Source organism: Sciurus carolinensis, chromosome X, assembly GCF_902686445.1.
Source record: "Sciurus carolinensis chromosome X, mSciCar1.2, whole genome shotgun sequence".
In the NCBI taxonomy this organism is placed as follows: domain Eukaryota; kingdom Metazoa; phylum Chordata; class Mammalia; order Rodentia; family Sciuridae; genus Sciurus; species Sciurus carolinensis.
This window is the reverse complement of record NC_062232.1, coordinates 15,428,913-15,444,716: the sequence shown is the minus strand read 5'-3', so window position 1 is coordinate 15,444,716 and position 15,804 is coordinate 15,428,913. Positions and strand designations below refer to the sequence as shown.

Sequence of the window (15,804 nt, the reverse complement as noted above, 5' to 3'; positions counted from 1 at the left end):
ATTCAATATTGGATTATGCTAATTCTTTTACTGTAAATGTGCTGTCAGAAGTTCAAACACCACTGCTCTAAGCAACTGAGATAACTAAACCAAGAGATACCAGGCTAGTTACAAAGACCAGGGGCATAAGTCTATAATTCCTGTCATTGATCTTGGTATGGTAAATCACCAAAAGCTTCAGTCTCAGAGTGATGTAATGATACGGGCCTTGTTTTAGAAGTCAGAAGACCCATGGTTCTGGGGTTGTGGCTCAGTGGTGGAGTACTTGCCTAGCACATATGAAGTACTGGGTTTGATCCTTAGCACCACATTAAAAAAATAAATAAATAAAGGTATTGTGTCCATCTACAACTAAAAAAATATTTTAAAAAAAGGTCAGAAGACCTGAACTTAAGCCTTTAGTCTGACACTTCCTGGCTTATGATCTTTAGCCCTCACTTAATCTCTTTAAACTGAAGACTTGTGGAGTATTCAACCATTATGATTTTAAAAGATCTGGATCAAATTTCTAGTGGTAAATAGGCGAGTACATAGAGAATTCTGAAATGTATTTACTTGCTTTGTGTTATAAGCAAAACATTCATATGTGCTCAAAGATTTGTTGTAAAGCATAAATATGACTTAAAAGATGAAAAAAGCACCTAACAGTCCTGACCTGAGGTAGGTGCTTAATAAGTATTTGCTAGATTTCAATCTAAATCTTACTTAATCAATCCTACATATACACTGTTCTTTGAAAGATTTTTTTTAATTTTGTAATTTGCTTCCTGTCTTTCCTGTTGTATCTGCTAACAGCTATCACTCTAAGCCCTTATACTTTGATCTTATTTGGATAGAAGAATGCTCAGGAAAAGGGTAGCATCTTAGAATCTGCTAATGCTTGGTTTACCCTAATACCTGCTACGTAGGGTAGTTGTGAGAATTGTTGGAGACTAAAGAACCAAACCAATACTAGGAGATTGCTTTATTTTTTTGCCTAAATTCCAAAGGAGTTTAAAATGATTAGGCTGTGTAAGTAGTAGGATAACCTACTAACTACATCCTCTGTCTTAGAAAGTAAAATAGTGGATTTGGAATCCTTTTTATCCTCTTCTGGGAGCTTCTTTTTCCTTTTACTACTCATTTTCAGAATTTGCCACATTAGGATATCCTGGTGTATCTTTTTGAGAAGTCTTTGCAATTCTTTATATTGCTAACATCCAAAGGATAGCTCAAAGTGTAAATAGAAGCCAGGTGCAGTGTGGCACCTGCTTGTAATCCCAGTGGCTCTGGAGGTAGAAGCAGGAGCATCTCAAATTCAGGGCCAGCCTCAGCAACTTATCAAGACCAAGGGCTGGGGATGTGACTCAGTGGATAAGTGCCCCTGAATTCAATCCACAGAACAAAGAGAGGGAAGTAGAGGAGAAAATGTAAATTGAACTCAAACTTGTGTTTGGAATACTATTGTAATAAAAATAATTATTTGTGTAGCATATTTAGATTCTTCTAATAGTACTTATGCATCCAGAAAAAAATAACATTATAATCAAATAGATATGGTAGTCTTTATTTGACAGGCTTATGTTTCTGACTGTGTTGGTTTTGTTTTATGTTCCATTTCTTGTTTTGTGTCTTTGCTAAATTTGCTGATCTTAACATAAAAAAGTAATTGAAATCCTGTGTACACTTCTCCCTTTCTGATACCTTTCCTCAGATATACTGAAGTGTTTACTGTCTTTAAAAATCCAAAGACTTTTAAACTGTTTGGTTATACAGAATAGTCATTTTTTTCAATGCCTAATCCTCCATCCAAATGCTAAATCTTTTCAATTTTTTAAGTTTAGAGTTACTCCTTTCTCCCCTGTCAGTTCCCAGTTTACCCTAGAAAGGGGAAGTAACTAGATATTTCAAACAAAACAACAGCTTTATTAAGGGTAAAACTCTCCATGTTTACCCTGGAATATTTTTTAACCCCTCTCTCCAGTAAACAGGAATTTTTGTCTATAGCCTTTTTTCTGCTTAGTACAATCACATGCCAGAGTATAGTATATTACTATAATCAGTTCTTTTCAGACTTCTTGACACCCTCTTCCCTACCTTACAACTATTGTAATTATCTCCATTAGGGAAAATTAAAACTTGGAAATACTCAGCACTAATGTTATATAGAAGTTAAATTGGTCTGGATAGTGGGCTGGTATAATTTTATCTTGGATATTTAACTTGAAAAGTATATTTACTTGGTCTGTGTTTTCTGTTCAATTCATAGGTCAGTAAAGGGTAGTTTTTGTATGTTAATTTTAATATTTCTAATATTATGCTAAATTAAGATTACTTGGTTTCTGGTGGGAGAAAGTAGCTCGGACTGATGTTTTTCTATACTTACATTTACTTCAACAGGAAGAAGGCAGCATCAAGGAAATTGCCATTACACATCATGTAAAGGAAGGACATGAAAAAGCAGATCCTTCCCAGTTTGAACTTTTGAAAGTATTAGGGCAGGGATCATTTGGAAAGGTAAGTCATAAATATGTGCTTTTTAAAAAGTTCAACCCAAAAATAAATAAATAAAAATAAAAAGTTCATAGAGGGGAATAAGAGAAGAATGGATGAACTTTGAATTGTGTAGAGGGAAATGGGGGGATAGGAGAGATAGTGGAATAAGACAGACATCATTAACCTATGTACATGTATGATTACATAAATGGTATGAATCTACATCATGCACAACCATAGAAAGGAAAAGTTGTACCCCATTTGTGTACAATGAATCCAAATGCAGTCTGTAACAATAAAAATAAATTTTTTTAAAAAGTTTATAGAAGTAGAGAGTAGAATAGTGGTCACTAGAGACTAGAAAGGATAGGAAGGAGTAGAGGGAGTTTGGATAATGGGTGCCAAATACAGTTACATAGTAGGAATAACTATACAGTTCACAGTAATATGTTAGAATTTTATTAAGAACTAGAAAGGGGAGTTTGAAGCTTCCCAACACAAATTATATACATGTTTAAGGAAAGGGAAATGCTAACTACCCTGATCATTACACATTGTATACTTGTATCAATTATCACAGTAAATCCTTGAATATATACAATTAGTATGTATCAATTAAAGTGTGTGTGTGTACACACACCTTAGAGAAGTAAGGTTTAGGTTAAAAGATTATAAGGAACTGAATGAAAATTTAAATCAAAAGATCTTGGAATTAAGTTGATTTTTGTAATTTATGTATATTTCATACATATAGAAATGGAAATGTTTTATGAAATGCTTCCAGTCAGCATACCAGCAGTGCATTCTCTTTTTAAATTTCTTAGTATCAGTGTGGAAAAATGAGTAAAGTTACTCAAAAGTACATTGCAAATCAGAGAGAACATTTCTGGGACTGACTTATTTCACTTAGCATGATAGTCTGCAGTTGCATCCATTTACCAGCAAATGCCATAATGTCATTCTCTATGACTGAGTAATACTCCATTATGTATATATAGCACATTTTCTTCATTCATCTGTTGAATGTATAACTAAAAAGAACTAATAAAAAAGCACTTTGAAACTTCAGTTAATTGGCAGTATTTGCACTATGCACTATTTATACTCTTTAGTTGTGCTTCTTTTTTTTTTTTTTCTTTTTTTTTTTTTGGTACCAGGGATTGAACCAGGGGTGTAAACCACTGAAGCACATCCCCAGCCCATTTTGTTGTTTGTTTGTTGTTTATTTGGTGACAGGGTCTCGCTAAGTTGCTGAGTCTGGCTGGCTTTAAGCTTGGGATCCTCCTGCCTAAGCCTCCCAAGCCGCTGGGATTACAGGCATGCACCACCACACCCAGCCTAGTTTTGCTTCTTGAATGATTAAAAATCACAAAATATTCCCTTGAAACACTGGCATCTGAGTACTTGTGTTGAGGTTGGAAGGTAATGCATTTGAAAATGAATGTTAATTTACATTCTGTTCAACAATATCTTTGTTTTTAATATCTAAAATATGCTTCCCAAAGTCACCAAATAATTGCTTCAGAAGGTGCAGCATTCTTTATCAGTTTTCCTCAAATAGTCCTTGTACCCTGCATACTCCATTTTGAGAAGTAACATTAAAAGTACTTCTATTCCATCTATCTAGATTGATTTTCAGCAAGAGAAAATTTCTGAGATTGCATTCAACTTTCACAGTGCAGTAATTTCTTACTGACTCTCTATAAGGAAATATTTGAAGATGTCATGTTTGCAAGTTTCAGAAATGCACCACTTGAGCTCTCTTGTGTGTTTTAGTGAGATTGCTTAATAGTTCTTGGCAAACATGGATCATTTGTTACAGTTGTTAACCTCTTTGAAACCCAAATCATGCTTTTAATATTGACTAAGTAGCCATCAGAGGGTAATGGTTGCAGGTTTAGGCTCTAGGTCAGCCAGACTTGTATTCAGTATTTTCTCCTACTTACTGTATGTTCTTGGCAAGTTACTTAACCTTTTGGAACCCCATTTTACTCTTCTAGTCAGTCATTAAATATTGAAGTTCCCCTAGTTTTGATTTTAAGCTGCCATCTCCTCGTGCCCCCTACTAATTGATTTTCTCTATTCCATTATCTTAACTATAACTCACATACTGCTAACATAATAGATTTATATCTCCATTCTAAATTGTTCCTGCAAATTCTAAACTCTTATGTACAGCTGCTTACTTTTTCCACTTGCATGTCTCAAAGACACTTTAAACTCAGCATGTCTAAGACCAAACTCATGATCTTCCCTCACCCTCAAACCTGTCCTGTTTCATTTTTCTCTGTCACTATGAATGGCATCCAGTTAAGCAAGCCAGAATCTTGGGAGGCATTTTTGATATCTCTTTCAAGTCTCTCTACACAGCACATACATGAATACACACATACAACTCCCTGGCCAATGTGATCTGTCACCAAGTTCGGTTGATTTAGTAAAGATTTCTCAAATCATGCTGGTCTTCTGCACTGAGAGGCAATCAATATACTGCCTCTCCAGATTATGCTACTACCACTTCTCTCTGGTTTATTATTGAAGGAGTCTTCTAACTGGGTCTTCTCAAATTTATTCTTGACTCAGTCCATTATTTATATGACAGCTAGCAGGAGCTAATCTTACATTCCACCCTCTTAACCCTTCAGTAGCATCCCTTTTCTATAAGGACAGATTCTTAAGATAGGTGAGGAATCCCTCAGTCTGACCCCTAACAATCTCTAAAACATCCATTTATATGCTCTTCACTTTGTTCTAGCCACATTGACCTTTTTGGTGTTAAGCATGCTAGACTCCATCCCACTAGAAAAAGCCTTTCCTTATTCCACTTATTCTCTGCCTGAAACACCCTGCCCCACTTCACCTTTCCTTAACTGGTTAGCTCCTCTTGTACCTGTGATCTCAAAGAAGCCTTCTCTGTCATCCTGTCTAGATCATATTCTTATTATGTCCTCTCAGATCATTATATGCCCTAGCATCATTAGCACAATTACAGTTTTTCTTTTATATAATGGTTTGTTTATTTGCTATCTTCCCCAGTAGACCACATGTTCCATGAGTGCAGGGGTAATATATTGAACCAATACCACAGTACCTAGCACATTAATTCTGTAAAGAAGTAACAAGTGAGTAATAGTTCTGACCTCCTGGGATAGTAGTGAGAATTAAATATGAGGCCAAACACATAATATCTGGTATTAAATTATATTATCATGCTGCTCAGTAAACCCAATAGATGAGCTTATTTTCATACAGTAGATTTCAGGGAACACAGTATTTAAGTTCCTAGGAATTAGCATGCCTCTCCCTTTTTTCTTTAGAAGGAGCTTAAATACCTTACTATAAATAGAAAACATTAAAAATAGGGTGTCTCCTCTCTTACTCATCCTTAAAGGCCAGCGTAAGCCAGGGAAACAAGGATGACCTGTCAGAACCTAGAATAGCTTCATGGAGCAGTGAGAAAGGTCAGAAATACTCTGGTGGAGGAAGGTCGGATATCAGCTGGGACTGCTGGTGCTCATGCTGAGTGTAGCTGGTCATCTGCCAAAGGGAACAGATAAAAAGCACCCTGAGCAAAAGCCTGGGACTGGATGGCTGACCCAGATCTTGTCCCAATACCTGCACTATGACACCAGACAAATTGTTTAACTTCTCTAAGCCCTAATTTGGGTAGCTGTAAAACAGGCATTGTTTAGTAGGCCTGACTCCCAAAATTTTCATGATCTATTACAGATGCTTGCGAGAGTACTCTGCAAGCTAAGAAGTGCTGAAAAGTGTTAAGAAGGTGCTTTCCAAGAACTGTCGAATAGTTGGAATCTATAAGGAAAATTTTTTTTGTAGAATAGAACAAAGGTGCTTGATTGGAAAATCTTAAGGATGAATAAATATCAGATAAATCCTAATTATCTCCACCTAATTAGAATTCATTTCTGTCCAAAAATATTAACAATCTTTGATTACCTTTAACATTGGAGCAGCAGTACACCTTAGGACCACCTTGATTAAGAGTACTTTTCTCTCTGGGTGACTGAGGCAAGAGAATGGCAAGTTCAAGTCCAGCGGCAGCAAATTAGTGAGACCCTGTCTCAAAATTAAAAATAACTTCAGCTGGTAAAGTAAATCAGTGATAAAGTGCCCTGGTTCAATACCCAGTACCCCCCCCCCAACACACACATATTATCAAGGAATGGGTATAGAAATTCAGGTCCATTTAGTTGATCTATTTAAAGGTTTAGTACAAGAAGGTCATGAGTGTAATGGTCAAAATTAGTAGATATAGATATTGATAGTCTAGTATTAGCCATGTTATAGAATGACTGTGAGTTATTTAGAGCAGACTTTATTTATTTTGAATAAATTCCACATTGTTTTAAAAATAACCAAAAAATATTTGGAAATTCAAACTATTCAATAATATTCCTGAGAAAAGTGTTCTTCAAATTTTGGAATATATGAGAATTTGATTTAGAAAAAAGTGGGGAGTGGAGACATTAAATATTTGTGAGTAGGATTCTTCAGTATAAGTGTTTTAACTTGTTCTGCCCAGCAGTGAGATTATTTGCAGTTTTCAGATACAGAAAAGACCTTTCATCAGTGAATAATTATATCAACCGAAAGTTGTTAGGAGGAACCCCTATATATGTATTTTGATGTGCTGAGTGTGGTAGTACATGTCTGTAATCCCAGTGACTCAGGAGACTGAAATGGGAAAATAACAAGTTTGAGGCCAGCCTAGGAAACAGCAATACCCTGTCTCAAAAATTTAAAAAATAAATAAAAGGGCTAGGGATGTAACTCAGTGGTATAGTGCCCCTAGGTTCCATCCCCAGTACTTTCATGTGGCTGTGAATATACCTCAGTGATATAGAGTGCTTACCTAGTATATGGGAGTCCTGAGTTCAACCTCAAGTGCAGAAAAGAAATTTTTTTGATGGATTTAGAAGAATTTTTATTTTGTTAAAAGCAGAGCCATCATTACCTATATTATACATTTTAAATGTATGACATTTCTATAATTGCTACATACATGGTTTAAAGACTTTTTTCCTGTCTTAATGTATTACATTCTCTTTGGGAACTGGCAAACAACAAAATGAAAAAATTTATTCATTTACATCCTAGGTTACAACCACTGTTTACAACTCCTATGAATAACTGATACTTTTGAGGAGAAATTCATCTACCTTGTTTCAGAATCTGTATAAGAGTACATTTTATTATGGCAGGGGTCTTGTTTTAAAAAAAGCTATGTAGTTTGTGATACTTTGTAATATTTGTTTTATCTCATTTAAATACAGGTTTTCTTAGTTAAAAAAATCTCAGGCTCTGATGCTAGACAGCTTTATGCCATGAAGGTATTGAAGAAGGCCACATTGAAAGGTAAGTATTACTGCTGTTTGTAATGTTCATGCAGTCTTAAACAAACTGAAAGGTCTTCATAAAACTCATGTGACTCTGAGGCCACCTACTTACATTCTGAATCGGTTCCTGTTACTGGCTTTAAATTTAGACTGACTTTCAGTGAATTTTTCCTACTGGGCTAGGAATCATATGACTAGTGAGAACAGGAATTGCCACATTATAAAAGAAGTATTATAAATTCAACTTGAGCTTTAGGCAAGTAGAAGTTAAGAAGATCAGGACTGGATTTGATTCATCTTCAAGTTAATATAATTTAATGATTTGAAAAAAGTACTGATTGGAGGCAGAGTAGCTTTTGTTCTAAAGGACTTTATCATCTTGACTTCTGGTCTCTAAATTTTTATTTTTGAAAAAGCTCATGCAGGCTCTGACTCCTAAAGGTAAATAGTCATTTAGAAGATATTATGTAGATTTAAAAACAATTCATTTTATTTAGTGGTATTGCTTATTTTACCATATCAACTGTAGATGTTTTATGTATTGATTCTTAATGTCAGTTTTTTCCTATATAATTTACATATAACTTATAAAGCTTTAAACCAGTTGGAAAGAAATGTTTGAAATGATTATTTATTATTTCTAATGTTATTCCCTATTAGTCACCTCCTGTGGATATTATCATTCTAAGAAATTTCACACTCCACTATAAACACCATACTTTGCTTTCACTATCCTTCCCCCTTCCTGAGTGTACTTTCTTTCCTATACAGACTAATCCCATGGCATTGCCACTTACTTGATGCAAAACAAAAAATTTTAACCTGTCATGTAATAAAAAATAATAGGAAAGAAGAAAATATTTGCCTTTAATATTGCAAAATATTATTATAAGGAGTCAAGGGTCTCCTACTTACCAAATGTAGGACAATTTGAACACTGCAATAGTGAATTATAGTGATAGATTGTAGCCCTTTGAATAAAACAAAAATCTATGAGTTAATACATAAATTAATCAATGAGAAGGGAAAGCTCTTCCTTGCAGTAGAATTCCAATTAATAAATGTAAAAATAATGGAGTTAGGAGTTATTACTAAATACTATTACATAAGGAGATAAATAATCTTTGGAAATGTCTCATTTTGCCAAAAAAATCAAAGAAATGAATGTTAAAAATAATGAGTTATCATTTCATATAATCGCAGCATAAATTGGAAAGCAGTTTTGTAACAAGTACAAAGAGCCATTAATGTTGCTAAATTAACCTGAGGAAATAAACTCAAAAAAATAATTCATATGCTTGAAAATTCTCATGGAAAATTATTTAAAATAGTAAGGATTTAAAAATCACATAAACATTGGAATAGAGAAATATTTAGAAAATTATAGTGTATCACTTAATAGGATAGTATTAAAATGAAATACTTTAAATATAATTACAAAAACTAAATGAAAATGTGTAATTGAAAAATTTTAATAAATTAGGCTACTACAAATAATTATATAGATTTAAACTATGGAAGGGATCATAAAAAAATTAAAATATTTGACTTACTATAATTGTAGGCTGCTAAATAATTCTGAATATGTTCTTAAATATATTTTCATTTTTATCAAAGTAATTTTTGTATAGTCTTGGCATTTAAGATAACAGTGCTTCACCCACCCTCCTACCTATTGCACTTTTTAACCCACCACAGACAATGACTTCCATTCTTTAACTGCTGCTTCTGCCTTTACCTTCACAATCCACACTCCTATATTGTATTTCTTTGATGGTTTTCACTTGGAAACATCATCTATTGACTTTCTAACATGGAAGATTAGGATTTAGTCTCTCATACGGCCACCTACACACAATTGCCCTTTCACATATTTCCAGTAATGTTTTTATTATAATAGCTTTACAAAAATTGTTCCTAGCTAACCCAAATAGTATTTTGGAGTCACATTTCCTTCATGTCTGTATTATATTCTCTTCCTGAATTCTGCATCTGCCTTTTCTCAGTTTGCTTTCTTGTTTTGGTCAAACTCATCTTCTGTTAGCTACTTTAAAAAAGGTGAATGCATGATAAAATTTTTGAGACCTTACATGTTTGAAGATGCCTTTATTTTACCCCCTCAATTAATGATTTCATTAGGTGTACAATTCTAGATCAGAAAGAGTTTTCCCTCAGATATTTGAAGGCATCACTTGCATTGTCTTCTAGTTCCCTGCATTGTGTTGATGAAGTTTATTGCCAATCCAGTTCCCAGCCCTTTGTGTGTAAGCAGCTTTTTCTCTTCAAAAGTATTTAGAATCTGTTCTTTATCCCTGCTATCCTGAAATTTATATAATAGTACTCTTTAGTGTGAGTTTGGTGTTTTTTTAATCTAGAAACTTCTTTCAATCTAGAAACTTTTGTTGAAATTTTCTGTCCATTTTGGAATTGCTACTCTTTGAATATATTGTACCTCCTGGATCATTCCTTAACTTTTTGTATTTTTTCTTTTCTATTTTCTGTTTGTATCTTCTTTTCTCTTTTCTGGGAAATTTATCAACTATCTTTCAACCTGTTCTCTTGACCTTTTCATTTCTACCATCACTTTTAATTTCCTGGATATGCCATGTTCTCTGATTATTCTATTGGGGGGTTACTGGGGATTGAACCCAGGGGCACTTAACCAGTGAGCCACATCCCCAGACTTTTTTTATATTTTATTTAGATACAGGGTCTTGCTGAGTTGTTGAGGCTGGCTTTGAACTTGCTATCTTCCTGTCTCAGCATCCTAAGCCACTGGAATTACAGCTGTGCATCACCATACCTGGCTGATTTTTCTATTTTTTAAAAACAATCTCTTTATTATGAAAGTGTTAAATAAAATTAACATACATATATCGAATCAATGTTCAAATTTCAAATGCCCTACTGTCATAATTCATTTTCCCTTATGTAAGTTGTTTGAGTCAGGATCCATACATATGAGGTCTGTATTTTGATTGATATCTCTATGACTTTTCATCTTTGAGCTGTCTCCATTTCCTGTTTTTTCCTTGTCATTTATTTGTTGAATATACTTGTTACTTCCCTATCCCACCCCCTTTAAAGTTTCCTGTTCTCGTTTCATGGGTACCGAATCATTTTGCTAGTTTTATTCTGTTCTTAACATTGTCTGCTTCCCCTTATTTTATTGCTTTTTTGATGTTTTTCATATTTATGGCCTTCCCTCAAATGCCTGGGGATCCTTCACTATCTTTTCTTCCTTTAAAAATGATGTGCTTCCAGGTGTTCTGGAGCACACCAGTAATCCCAGCTACTGGGAAGACTGAGGCAGAAGGATCTCAAGTTTGAAACCAGCCTGGGCATTTTAATGAGACACTGTCTCAAAATAAAAATTTTAAAAACTGGGGATGTAGTTCAGTAGTAGAGAACCCCTAGGTTCATTCCCTAGTACTGCAGAATGGAAAAAAAAAAAGAAGAAGAAGAGGGAGAGACATAGGGAGGAATAAGGTACTAAAAAGCTGATTGAAAAGGGTTTAGGCTTAAAGTTTAGCTTTCTCTAATCTGCTGTGATAATTACCACTTACCAATCTTCTGCTGTTCCTTCCTCTCCTGTTCTTTGTCATTGTGAGTTTATGCATATAGTAGTTCCCCATGCCCTGTCGGGGGGAGAGGGGGCTCCCCCAACCGCCGCTGCTTTTTTTGGTACTGAGGATTGAATCCAGATGTGCTGGGCAGCATCTCTAGTCCTTTTTTTTTTTTTTTTTTTTTTTTTTTTTTTTTTTTTTTTTTTTTTAAGACAGGGTCTTGCTAAGTTGCTGGGACTGGCTTCAAGGCTTCAAACTTGTGATTCCCCTGACCAGTAGTCTCATCTTATCCGTGATTTTGCTTTCCACAGTTCTAGTTACCGGCTGTCAACAGTGGCCTGAAAATATTAAATGGAAAATTCCAGAAATAAACATTTATAAGTTTTAAAATGTGCACCATGTGAATAGCATAAAATCTTGCTCTGTCCTTATCCAGAACACGACTCATCCCTTTGTCCAGCATATCCATACTTTACATACTATCCCCTGCCCCTTAGTCACTTAGTAGCCATCTTGATCATTAGCTGGTTATCACAGCGCTTATGATAGTTCAAGTAACCCTCATTTTACTTAGTAATGACTCCAAAGCACAAAAGTAATGACACTGGCAACTTAGACATGCCAAAAAGAAGCCATAAATTGCTTCCTTTAATTGCAAAGTTGAAAGTTCAGTAAGATATTTTGAGAGCGACTGAGACCACATTCACAAAATTTTTATTTCAGTATGTTGTTATAATTGTTATATTTTATTATAGTTTGTTATTAATCTCTTACTGTGCCTAATTTTATAAATAAATCTTTATCATAGGTATAGCTATGTATGTATAAGAAAAAGCATAGTAATTATAGGATTTGATACTATTCATGGTTTCAGACATATGCTCTGGGGAGTCTTAGAACATATCCCTCACACAAAAAGAGGGTACAACTTTAATTTTTCCATTAATATCATTTCAATGGGGGTTGGGGAGAAAGTAGAGAGTAAACATTGATGTATAACCAGAAGTTTCTTTCCATTTAAAATTTCCTATTAACACAGTAAGTGGGGTCAAATAGAAGTCAATGACATTAGGTCAAGTTAATAGAGAATTTTTTTCCTATTAAAGTGGTTCGTCTGCCTAAAAGATTTTGTAAGCCATTGCTTAAAACTATTTCTTAATATATAGTCCAAGAAATATAAACAGCATTTCTTCTTATTCACTCTCATGTTCAAGTCAAGGAGGTTTTAAATCTAATAATTATGTCAGAGGCATCTAGTTGCTTTGGCAGCCTAAACAAGTATTAACAAATTCTATTTTAGTATTTAGAAGTTGACTGATATAAAACGTGCCTTCTTTTGAACTAGTATATACTGGTCAGAATTCCTGATTGTAGGATGATTTATATTTGTCACTAGGTCTTAACATCATGAAAAGAAATGAGATTGTAATTATTACAGCATAATACCTCAGAAAAATGAATTCTTTAATGAGTGAATCTCATTGCTCATTTTCAACTAAACCGTGTCTTGTCAATGTTAATTATTAGGAAATGTAAGAAAAACAACTATTTCACAAGATGATCATAATCAGAAGAAAATCATCTTGTTCTAGTCCCTCATTTTATGGAAGAGGAAATAATCCCTGAGCAATGAATGATTTGACCAAGGTAACTCTTCTAGTTAGTAGCACAACCACTAAACCATAGTTCTTGACTCTCAAGTAATTGTTCTTTTAATTGCAAAAGAATAATAAAAGAGGGCTATATGGTGAATATATTGATGAATATTTTTACTGCCTAATGAGCAGAATAGTGATGTTTAAATGATATACTTTGTATACTTATTGCAAGAGGTAGAAATGTGGATTCCAGCTTTAAGTAATGAGAACTAATCTAAGAGTATATGAGTGACAATAAAAAAGAACAAATTTAGACTAGACTGGAACACAATTATCAGCAGGCCTTGGTGATGGACTTCATTCACAAAAAATAGAAAGGGCCTATTGGATATAATAAGGAAGATACCAGAGTTGTAGTGATAGAACAAGATAATGAAACAGATTGATATTATATTTGATATACTAGCTAGACAAGTCAGAAGATAGATCTGCACCAGACGTGGTGGTACATGCCTATAATCCCAGATACTTGGAGAGGCTAAGTCAGGAGGATCACAAGATTGTGGCCAGTGTGGGTAACTTTGTGAGATCCTGTCTGAAGATAAAAAATAAAAAGGTCTGGGAATGTAGCTCAGTGGTAGAGTACCTCTGGGTTCAGTCTCCAGTAACACACACACACACACACACACACACACACGAACTACGGAGACATTAAGAACAATTCATGGGCTGGGGATATAGCTCAGTTGGTAGAGTGCTTGCCTTGTAAGCACATTGCCCTGGGTTCAGTCCCCAGTACCGCAAAAAAAAAAAAAAAAAGAAAAAAAAATTTCATACCTATTCCTGACTTGTCCATTTTCAGTCAATTGGTACCAAAATCTCACAGTTGGTAGTAGAAAACTGGTAGAATGGGGGAAATTGAGTGTGTGTGTGTGTATTTAATCTTATTTATTTTTCCCTGAGGTCTTATTTCTATGCTTTAATATTTGTGGTTACCTTAAATTGAAAATAAAACCAACTCATCTTACTCCATGTTTCCAGTTCCCCCAGAAGACTTTCCCATTATTTCTATCCTAATCATTGCCATAACCATTCATAATATTTTATCAGAATGTTTTCTCATTTTATTTACTTCTCTGCCATTCCCACTAGTTTATGAGTCTCTTGAAGACTATCTTGTTTGTTTATTATATTCCTAACAGCTAGCATACAAACTTTGCTCAGGAAATGTTTGGTTGCTGGAAGAGAGTTTTGTCCACAAGGTCAAATATAAATTCATCCTGGTGTTCCAACTTGTCACAAATCTGGATCTTCCATACATCATCTTCCCAGTAGTAAACCTGTTTCCATACTGATTTGGCTCCTCTCTGATAGTCATTTAGACTTGCATGTTTTTACTCCTGCTGGTACTCCATACCTGGTCTCGTCTAAGCCCTGTCTTTCCCACCCTAAATTCTACTGAAAATGTCTTAAACTTGTGCCCTATCCCTGTCTCTTTCTTCAAGCCTTCCTATGCAAGTACAACCAATTTCACCTGCCTCTGAATTCTTGCACTACTCACTGCTGTCAATAAATTGTTTTATTCCTTAATCATATTCATAGTGCCATAATTTGATATAATGATGTCTGCTATTTAGTTGAATATCTTTTACATATCAAGCTGTGAGTATAAACCTTATCTCAAATGGTACAGTGGTAATAACCCTATTTTGTAGCTGAGAGGCAACTAAGGTTCAGTGAGTTTAAATAAGTAACTTAATCAAGATTACATAGATGAATCCAGACCTTTCTAACATGAAAGAAACATTGGCTCTTTTACTTGTACCACAGTATCCCCTCCCCACTTCCCTTCTTCCCTCTCCCCAAATAGACCTTTTTGGATATATCTGTACTTCACTGTCTCTGCCACGTCTTATAAATACTTAATGTTTGTTGAATTGAGTTGATAATGCTTGGTGGAAGGATTGAAACCTATTGCACTTTGTTGTTTTAATATTTTATATTAAGATGCCTTGTTTTTTTTAAGTTGCATGCTTTTTTTTCATTGTACACAACTTTGATTAAAATACATATAAATATGACATTAAACCCAACGTGTATTTTGTAAAGCACAGATTCTATAAATAAATATAGTATCTTTTGAATATATAATGTAATAAAAGATATTTGTATTATAAATTTGAGAGCAATAATACTACTACACACTTCAATACACATAAGCAAAATTTTAATTAAAATAGGCAGTACAAAGAATTTGACTTTAACATTGTCTTTGAAACATAGGTCAAAGCAGCATATTTGTGATCTTTTTTAGTTCGAGACCGTGTTCGGACAAAAATGGAACGTGATATCTTGGTAGAAGTTAATCATCCTTTTATTGTCAAGTTGCATTATGGTAAGTTATGAACCAACTGTCATCTCATCCCTTTACCTCATTCACCCAACTTCCTGGGTGAACTCAGATATGGATATATATTTGCATGTATTTGTATGTGTTTAGCAGATACATATAGTAAAGTTGTGGAAATTAAACTTTTTTGGTGGTGCCAAACTATTAGTTCGTAGACCAAGTTCAGAAATTTTTGTTTCTTTTAAACAATATAAAATTAGCTTCTGAGTGGTAACCAGAGAAATAGGTAACAGTAATTACTGCTTTTTCATTATAATAATAATAATAATAATAATAATATACCAGCTTTTTATAGAAGTGTGTCAAAATGTACTCTACTGTCATGTTTGACTAAAAAGAACAAATAAATTATGTGTAATCAAACCAAACCAACCCACTTTTTTTTATGTAGTTGTATG

At 34.2% G+C, this 15,804-nt stretch overlaps 1 protein-coding gene across 7 annotated transcripts in view; it reads left to right on the top strand.

Annotated features, from left to right (window-relative positions):
- The window catches only part of Rps6ka3 (ribosomal protein S6 kinase A3), a 142,213-nt gene that overhangs the window by 89,903 nt on the left and 36,506 nt on the right, over positions 1-15,804 (top strand). For 6 of the 7 annotated variants that reach the window (XM_047537016.1, XM_047537019.1, XM_047537021.1 and 3 more), the window contains 3 exons: positions 2,380-2,496; positions 7,770-7,851; positions 15,311-15,391. In XM_047537016.1, the coding sequence (XP_047392972.1) occupies positions 2,380-2,496; positions 7,770-7,851; positions 15,311-15,391 (280 nt within the window). Of the gene's footprint in view, positions 1-2,379; positions 2,497-7,769; positions 7,852-13,025; positions 13,046-15,310; positions 15,392-15,804 lie in introns of those variants that run through there. The other variant, XM_047537023.1, reaches the window with a different exon arrangement.